The following is a 9,020-nucleotide window of genomic DNA, read 5'->3' on the forward strand; positions in this document are numbered from 1 at the left end:
ATGATCGCAGTCCTCTGCAAACTACCTCATCCCTGGAGCAGGGGCCAAGCGTCAACCATGGCGCAGATCCAGAGCAGCTCGGAGGAGCCCCGCGCTGCCACCCTCCTTGGCACCCCGTGCCCATGCCCAAAGATGTGGTTCGGTGCTGCCCAGGCACCTGCCTGGGGCTGGATCTGCCCCGGGGGGGATGAAGATGCTGCAGAGAGGCCCCCGCTGAGTTTGAGCCCCACTGGGTGTGGTGTCCCCTTGTAGCACATGGCAGCCAAGCAGCTCCGCGGAGCCGGAGCCCGTCCCCGGCCAAACCAGCAGCAGGAGGCTTCTTCCCGCTGCCCTCACGCTGCTGCCAGGTTTGTTCATCCTGGCAGCGACTCGGCAGCACTCCCAGCCAGGGCCAACTGCCGGCGAGAGGAGCTGCGGGCTGGGCCCCGTGGCCTCCTTTCCACTGCTGCCTGAAGATGGCAGGGATATTTTAGGAGAATGTGACAACACCACGCTCCCGTGTTTTCACCCCCTTCCTACCTGCCCGCTGCGAGAGTTCCACTGGCAAGATACTGGCTCCCGTGGGACCTGCCTGGACGGCTGCAATGGGGACAGCGAGCGCTGCCTCTATGGTGAGGAGCTGAACAGCCGTGTCCGCCAGCACGGGGCGCCTGTGCCGGGCTCCTGTGCTGCCCGGGTGGGTGCTGAGGCTCGCGCCCGGTGCTGCCCCCCTGCCCTGGCCGGCCCGTGCTGCGTGGCTGTGAGAGCCGGAGCCGCTGCGGTGCGGCCTCGCGCCGGCTGGAGGGGAAAGGACCGAATCCTGCCCCACCAGTGTGCGGCTCCTCGGTTACTCCAGGGTCTGAGGGTCCCCCATAGCGGGGCTGCGGAGGCCACATGTACCCCAAGAACAGGGTGCTGTGGGTACCTGCTGGGCTTTGCCTGGGGAGGGGCCTTTGTTTGCAGGGCTGAGCTGGATTTGGCCCGTGGCTCCCGGTGGCACTGCCTACCCCTCTTCGAGTCCCTGATGGGAGCCACCAGTTTCCCAGTGTGGGAAATGCAGGACCTGTGGCTGGCTGGGGCTTGCCAAAACGGGGTGGGGGGAAGGCTGTCCCTCAGCATCTGCCTGCAAAGAGTGGGGAGGGCATGGGGCAGAGCTGGTGCCCCCAGCCCCTTCTGACTACTGCCAGCCCCGCTGAAGTCCATCTGTGGCCCCATGGCACCGTGTGGGGAGTGGGATGGGGCGCAGTAGGGATGGTGCCGAACCCCTGCTTTGGGGATGGAGAGCAGGATGGTACTGGGGGGCCACCCCCTCACCCCTCAGAGGGGAACAGGCTGGGCAGCATGCTGTACCCCCAGGCTTTGCCAACCCCCTGCTCCCCTGCCTTGTCCCTGCCGCCCGCCCTTGGGCTGGCATCCCGGGCAGGGGCCTGGCACAGTGCGTGGGGCTGGCTGGGGGCTGGGCTGCTCCCCCTCTGCCCCCCCGCCACACCCCCACCCCCCCACCCTCCCACCCCCCCCCCACCCCCCCCCCCGCTCCCTCCTAGCAGCCGAGGAGTTAAAACTCAGCCCTTGTGATGAATATTTAACAGCAGTGCACAGGCTGGAGCGGAGGATTTCTCCGGGCTGCCTGGGCGCTGGCAGCGCTGCCTCCCGCCCCACCGCCTGCCCGGGCGCACTGCGGAGGAGGACAGGGTGTCGCGGCGGGGCCGCCTGCCCACTGCTGCCCATCCCTGCCACCGGCATGGGGACGCAGGGGCTGGGGATAACTTTTCTGACTTTGCCTCTCGTCGTCCGAGCAGCCGCGGGAGGTGAGATGCGCTGCCTGCCCACCCTCCTCCTGGGGTGGCTGGAGGGCATGGCGGGTCCCCACGGTGGGAGAGGATGAGGGGGCGTGGGGTGTGGGGCTGGGGGTGCGCCTGTGCCAGCCCCATTTATTCCCTTTCCCATGTGCTGGGGGGGGGTGATGTCTTTTCCTGCAGGGCTGGAGGCAGGGACTGGGGGACCTGGTCTGGCCTAGGAACCATCTGCTCTCCCACCATCCTCCTCCCCACTGGTGGGTGTTCCTGCTGTGCCATTGGGCTCAGGGAGGTCTCAGCCCGCCTGGGACTAACTGTCCAGGCCAGGGTACCCCTGGGGCATTTGGGTCTTGGGCTTCAGCCCACCCATGCCACAGACCTGTGCTGCCGGGAGACACCAATGAGGATGAAACCTCTGGGCAAACCGGCGCTGCTGTCCCGGGACCGAGACGCTGGGATGCTCACCTGTATTTGGGCCAGGCTTGGCTCCTGCTAGGTGGTGCTCCAGGTCGGGCAAGGGCTTGGTGGGTACAGATCCAAGGGTCTCCAAGGAGCTTGGCTTCCTCCTGGACAAGGAAGAAAGCCCAAGGTCCCTGCCCTGGAAACACTCCGAGTCCTGCACCATCCCAATCCCGGCTGTCCTCAGGGGCTGGTGTCTCCTGTACCACCGTAGTGAGGATTTGGATGCGGTGCTGCAGGCTGGGGCAGCACAGGTGGGAGCAGGCAAGGCTGCCTTCGTCCTGCTGGTCCGAGCGGCCGCGGCTGGTACGAGAGCGTGGCTCAGCTCTCCTGCAGCCGACCCGTTGGCATGGCCCCTCGGCCATCAGCTGGGACCTCTTGCGCAGGCTGGCCCCGGGCAGCACGGGGTAGCCCTGTGCCTCCTGCCAGGAGCAGGATGGGGAGCTGAGGAGGGAAGGGGTGGGCTCCCTGCTCCCATTGCAGACCTGGTGGCCCCGGACAGATGCACAAACAGCAGGAGCAGAGCTCCGGCTTCCTTGGTGTCTCCTTGGCATCCCCGCATCTGCTGCGCTGGCAGCCGGCATCAAGCGCGTGGTCCCCGTAGCTGCCCCGAGCGCGGGCAGCAGCGCTGGTAGGAGTTCGGCAGCGCTGGCTGAGGTGGCCCTGAGTGACGGGGCTGAGTGACGGGGCGAGCCATCGTCCCTGCAGCGTGGGCACAGGCCTGCCCACCGCCACCCCCTGCCTGCTGCAGCCCCCAGCAGCTGCCTTCTGCTGCCAGCCCACCCGCGGGGAGCTGCGGGAAGCACCAGGGGAGGGCTGCAGCAGCCCCCCCCTCTGCTCCCCGCTCACCCAAGGCTGCTGGGGAGTGAGGTGTCTGGTGTGGGGTAAGGGTCTGCCTCAGCTCCCCAGGGTGGGTAAGGGGGGGATGGCCCTGCAGCAGCTGGGGAAGGAGCCCCATGAGCAGTGAGGTTTGGTCGCCTTGGAGCGGAGTGGAGCGATGCTGAGGGAGGTTTCCCTGTGGAGCGGCCGGGGGAGGTAGGGAGGGTGCGAAAATACCAGCGCCAAGAATAACCGGGAGGAACACAAGTGCCGGCGGGACCCCGGCTGTGACGAGGGGTGCCCTTGCCATCGGGGGGAAGGGCATGGCTGCGGGTGCCTGTCTCCATCACCTGCCCTGAGCTCTCCTCTCTCCCACAGGGCAGTGGTGTTACGACTCGCAGGACCCCAAATGTGGTGAGTAGTGCCGTGTGTGGGATGGGGGCTGTCGGGGTTGTGCGGGGCTCAGACCCCCCGTGTCTCTGCACAGTGCCTGGCTGAGGGCACCTGGGGCAGCATCACCATGGCCGCAGGGCAAAGTGGGGCTTGGAAAAGGGCAAATTTACCCCCATCACTCCAAGGTGGGAATGGTTAGAGGAGCTTCACTTTCAGGCGTGTTGGTGTAGAGACCAGAGACAAGTGCCTGAGCCTGCTGGACAAGTTCAGCCACTGCCCCCTACCCAAGTCAGGTCTGGGTGCTCCTGGGGCAGCACCAGCCTCCCCCCTTTCGCCCCAAGCAAATTAAACCCTTGTTTTAAAATGTGCTATTAACAACCCCAGCAAGGTGCTGGCATGGAGGGGGCCGTGGGGCACAGGGGCCTGGCTTCAGGAGGGACGGCTCCGTTTGGGCAGGCAGCAAGCCCTCGTGCTGGGGAAGGGAAGCATGGCTGGGGGCACTTTGTCTCAAAGCATGCAAATAGCTTGTAAAAGGTTAATTAAGGATCAACGAGCATTTAATCAGCTGTTACGGGCCAAGTGTTTTATAGCTCTTGGGTTTACATGCCCCGTGCCCAGCTGCCGTGGCACATCGGCTGTAGCCGGCGAGCATGAATTGCTGGGCTCCACTTGTCCCTGCCGGACCAGCGCTCGGTGTTACCAGCAATTTAACGTCATCAGGCCGGCGGCGAGGGCAGATTTCGGCAGGGGAGCAAGGCCGGTGGGAAGCGGCTTGGGCAGCGTGGAGCCGGCCATGTGCCCACAGCAGGGCCGCGGGGAATGGTCCCTTAATGAAGGCACTGGGTAATTTGTGGGGCCGCCTGGTAGCACCGTGCAGGGAAGCTGGTGGGGTGGCGGCACAGCCAGGCTGCAGTTCTCAGGGTTTCCAGGCAAAAAGCTGCCTGGAGGAATGAGAGGAGAAGGGAAGAAGGGCTGAGCCCTGGGGGCAGGAGGTGGAGGTGACCCTGTGTCTGTGGTTTTGTCTGCCCAAGAGGAAGGTCGGTAAATGCGAGAGCTGAATCATGGGGCGCTGCTGGGGGGACAGCCCCCTCAGATACTGGTTGTATGGGATATGGCTGTTAACAGTCTGTGGGTCAGCCAAAGGCTGCCCAGCCATAATGTTTGCCAGAGCAGAGCCAGCGGTGCCCATGGAGGGGTGCCCTGAGCTCTCCCAGGGCCCTCTGCCGACAGGCATCATGTGGTCACGCTGGACCCCATGCGGGATCTGCCTCAGGACAAGTTGTGTGGCCAGGGTGCACTGTCACCTGCCACAACTGGGCAAAACCAGCGTGGGCAGGCTAAAATGTGGTAAACCCCAAACCATGTGTTCTGTGAATAGGCCCTAAGTCCTCTGTCCTCCTTTCTCAGTAGCTCCGGTCTGTCCTTCCCTCGTGGACACTGTATGGGGTATTTTGCTCCCTCTGCATAGAGCAACCCCCTGCCCAGCCTGGGGGGCATGGGGGGGATGGCAGCTGGTACAGCCCTGCAGTGGGAGTTTGCTTGTAGGGACTGGCAGAAGGGGCTGGGAGAAAAGCCTGCCCTTTGCCAGCAGCAGCACAGAGGGATGGACACGGCTACCAGGCTAAATATAGCCCCCAGCCCTGTGAGGAAATCCTGCTGAATTATGGATGAGGCTGCAATAAGTCCCCCCTCATCAATAGCGAGGGAAGTTGTCCAGGCAGGAAGGTGGCTCCCACGGGACGGGACGTGGGGCTGACTGGGGACAGCAGGGTTGGCAGGGGACGCAGCCGCCCCTGGCCTCCTGTCCCCCCCGGGGGTGGCAGTGGCTCGGTGGCTGCCCGCGGTGCCCCTGCTCCTCCTCCGCAGGCCCCAGCCACTGGAAGGAGCTGAAAGCCACGTGCGGTGGTGACAAGCAGTCCCCCGTGAACATCGACAGGCGCCGGCTGCAGCGGGACAGCGGCCTCGGGGACATCCTCTTCGAGGGCTACGACCAGGCCCCCCCGGGCAAGTGGAGGCTGGCAAATGACGGGCACACGGGTGAGTGCTGCAGCCAGGCACCCTTCCCTGTCCCACCACCACTCCCGGGTGCTCTCCACCCTCAAGCTGCAGGGTGCTGGGGTGGCTCCGGCTCCGTGGGTTTGTGTTAGTGCTGGGTTGGAGCATGGGGAGGACAAGCCTAGGTGCGCCAGGGCTGTCCCCCATCCCAACCCCCATCTTTACCCTGTCCCACTGACCTTGCAGTGATGCTGAGCCTGGCGAGTGAGTCGGCCTCTGAGCACATCACCATCAGCGGCGGGGGCCTCCCCAGCAGGTACCGCGCGCTGCAGCTCCACTTCCACTGGGGCAGCCCTGCCGGGAACGGCTCCGAGCACACCCTCGACGGGCACCAGCTCCCCATGGAGGTAGGTGAGAAAAGACACCCATTAAGCTTTCTGGGTGGCCCTCGGTGCAATGGGAAGGTGTGATGCTGCTGCTGCACCCTAAGGCTGCCATGCAGCAACGAGACTGGGCTCTGTGATGCTGCACCAACGGGTTCAGCTGTGCTCCCCATCACCGCAGCTGTGTGCTGATGGTGGGATACGGACAGACGCTGTGCCTGTCACTTGGGTGGTTAAAAAGCAGCTGATGTGAGACTCAAGGTTTTTCTTTACCATGCATGGGCCAAGCTGCCTTGTCCCAGTGGGGTTTGCAGGGCTCTGTGCCCCACCTGGACTGCACGCTGGGTCAGTGAATTCAGGCAAGAGTGTGCGGGAGCATGCTGTGCCAAATGTGTTGGGATCCTTCTCGGTGAGAGGCTCTGTGCCTCTAAAATATTAATTGTCTGCCAGAGGAAAGCAAAATTTATGTACTGCAGCTGGTGAGCGCCCCAGGACTGCTGGCCCCCCTTCCCCATCCCCTTCAAAGGATGCTCATTTCATTGGGGTGCTTTGATCCTCTGAGTGGCCACCCTGAGGAAGCGCCCATGCGACCAGGAGGGCTTTTTTGGGGGGGTGGTTACCTCAATGTCTGGCTGCCTCAGGCTAGCCAGGGAGATCTGTGGGTGAGCACCCCGCTGCCGGGGGTCGGACGGGAGTGGCTGCCCATGCTTGGCCCCTCTGTGCTTTCCCCAGCTGCACATCGTCCACATCAATGTCAAGTACCGGACACTGGCAGAGGCCAAGGGACATCCCAACGGGCTGGCCGTCCTCGGCTTCTTCTTCCAGGTGGGTCTGCGGGGGCTCACGCTGCCGGTGGGGGGGGACCCCCCGGGATCAGGCTGCTTGTGGTGCGGCTGGTGGAGCGTGGTACGGCTGCCCCGAGGGAGCGAGAAGGGGCAGGAAGGCTGGGCCAAGGCCAGGAGGTGCTGGGGAACCTCAGTGGTGAAAGGTGCCATGACCCCCCCGCCGGCTTTGTGCAAGAGGGTGCTGGCTGGGAGCTCGCCCATCCCCACCGCTGCTCTGCGGCAGTGCGGGGCCGGGGCCGGCTCTGCCTGCGGATGCTCGGCGCTGCCGGATGACCCGGCCCTGCCCTGCCCCAGCCGCTTATTCTCCCCTTCTGCAGGTCTCCGAAATCCCTAACACCAACTACAACACCATCGTGGCCGGGCTGAGGAACGTCTCCCACACTGGTGAGTCGCCTCCTCGCTGGGGCAGGGGTGGAAAGGGGAGAGACCCTGGTGCAGGAGGGCAGGGCTGTGCCCCGGTGGGTTGGGTGGGGGGGACCTGCCGGTCCGTGGGGCCATCTGTCTGATGGGAAACTGATGGGGGTGGCCCTGCTGTCCCCACCATGTCCCTGGCACGGGATGGGCTGAGGGCCGATGTCTCACCCCGCAGGGGACTCCGTGGATTTGGCCTCCACTTTCCGCCTCAGCACCCTGCTGCCACGCACCAGCCAGCTCTCAAGGTACTACCGCTACCAGGGCTCCCTCACCACCCCTGACTGCAGTGAGGTTGTCGTCTGGACCGTGTTCGAGGAGCCGGTGGAGATCGGCCGGGAGCAGGTACCAGCATGCACAGCCCCACACTCCGGCGCCCAAACTGCCTAGGGGGCCCCTCTCCTCGCCCTTCCCGACCCCTAAGCAAGAGCACAGGGAAAGTCATCTCTATAATAATGCTCCTGGCAACCTGGCAATTAATTAATTTTATGAGGGATAAGTAACAGAGCCATGGCCACCTGCCAGTGGGGAGAAATCTCATCTGCAGAGCTCTCCCACCCAGTCCCGGTATTCAGAAAGCAAAATGGGAGCGGAGGTCAGGGGAGGCTCCAAGAAGATGGATGGATGGATGGATGGATGGATGGATGGATGGATGGATGGATGGATGGATGGATGGATGGATGGATGGATGGATGGAGTATGTTCTCCTCTGCTGCCCAAGCATCTTAGTAGACGTATTTCCTTGAGGGTGTCATGGGCCACCTGCTCTTTAAGTGCTCAACACAGGCAGTGAAACATGATTAGCTCCTCTAAAACTCAAGAGCCGATCTTTGCAAGGCCCTGGCTCACATACTTATCCTCTGGGTCTGGTTTTGGGAGAGCAGTGAGGGGTGGGGGGGACACACCCGCTGGCGTGGGGCCACGCCATAGGTGCCATGCCACCGGCTGCGGGGCAGCACAGAAGAGTGCTCACAAGTGGGTGGGGGCTCAGGGTGCCCAGCGAAGCGGCTGCCCACCCCTGCCTCTCCCCCTGCGCAGCTGCGGGCATTCGTCAGCACCCTCCACTTCCCGGCCGCCGGCCCCGTGCTCCTAAAAATGACTAACAACTTCCGCCCGCCGCAGCCCCTCCGCAGCCGGAAGGTCTTCGCCTCCCGGGCGGCCACAGCCAGCGGCGGGTCCCCGTGCAGGGGCCGCTGCCAGCTCCTCTCCCTCCTGCTCCTGCTAGCCCTGCTCGGCCCCTTCTCACCAACCCCATAGGGTCTGGCCCAGCCTTTCACCGGTCTCCACATGAGCATCGCCCCGCTGCAACGGTGATGGGAAGGCAACACGTCTGGTTCATGGGTAAACAGGAAAAAAAAAAAAAAAAAAACAAATAAAGCGCGTCAAGACCTCGGCTAGGCAAAGATTTTGCATACCTGGATCTCTGCAGAGGTGAATCTCTGCAAGCCCCAAGCCTCCCTGTGATGCCTCTGTAGCCAGGCGGTGGGAGCCACGAGGAGGGGATGCTGGAGGGGCTGGAATAAAGCCGAGGTCCTCACTGGTGGCTGTGTGTCGCTGCCTCTTTGGCTCTGTGTCCCTTCTGCGCTCCTGAGGCAGGGTGCTGGGTGCAGGGGTGTGGGATTAGTGGGGAGGGAGCTGGGGGACAGTGACTGGGTGGCACTCAGGAATACTGGCCCTGCACATGGCTGTGTAGGTGGGCGTGAGACTCCCCCTCTCCTCCTTGTGCAACAAATCCCCAGGGCCAAATCCTGACCCTGCATGCAACTTGGGGTCCTTGCAGACTCTGTGCTTGCTTTCCCCAGGGTTGGGGCTGGCTGATGGAGGGACAGGGCTGTCCCCAAGGACACAGCACCCGTCAGTGCCCTGGGGCAGGATGCAGGGAACTCATAGCTCTTTCCACAGAGCTAATTTTATGCTGGCAGAAATAGCTGCAGCTGCCG

General features: G+C 63.7%; 1 protein-coding gene across 4 annotated transcripts; it reads left to right on the forward strand.

Moving 5' to 3' along the window:
* The first annotated feature begins 1,549 nt into the window (after positions 1–1,549).
* LOC116965381 (carbonic anhydrase 15-like) lies at positions 1,550–8,623 on the forward strand. 4 transcript variants are annotated; one of them, XM_033008413.2, is made up of 8 exons: positions 1,550–1,787; positions 3,432–3,467; positions 5,313–5,483; positions 5,688–5,848; positions 6,557–6,649; positions 6,987–7,053; positions 7,259–7,425; positions 8,119–8,623. In XM_033008413.2, exons 1-8 carry the CDS (start codon positions 1,721–1,723, stop codon positions 8,335–8,337), a joined length of 981 nt encoding a protein of 326 aa, XP_032864304.1. In that variant the 5' UTR covers positions 1,550–1,720; the 3' UTR covers positions 8,338–8,623. The 4 variants fall into 4 exon arrangements, with proteins under 4 accessions (XP_032864304.1, XP_032864306.1, XP_032864305.1 ...); XM_033008415.2 differs by lacking the exon at positions 1,550–1,787 and adding an exon at positions 2,371–3,269 and having other exon boundaries at positions 5,383–5,483; XM_033008414.2 differs by lacking the exons at positions 1,550–1,787; positions 3,432–3,467 and adding an exon at positions 3,479–4,289 and having other exon boundaries at positions 8,306–8,623.
* Positions 8,624–9,020: the final 397 nt, after the last annotated feature.

The sequence above is a fragment of the Tyto alba genome, unplaced genomic scaffold (assembly GCF_018691265.1).
Source record: "Tyto alba isolate M040663 unplaced genomic scaffold, T.alba_DEE_v4.0 Super-Scaffold_44, whole genome shotgun sequence".
Classification (NCBI taxonomy): domain Eukaryota; kingdom Metazoa; phylum Chordata; class Aves; order Strigiformes; family Tytonidae; genus Tyto; species Tyto alba.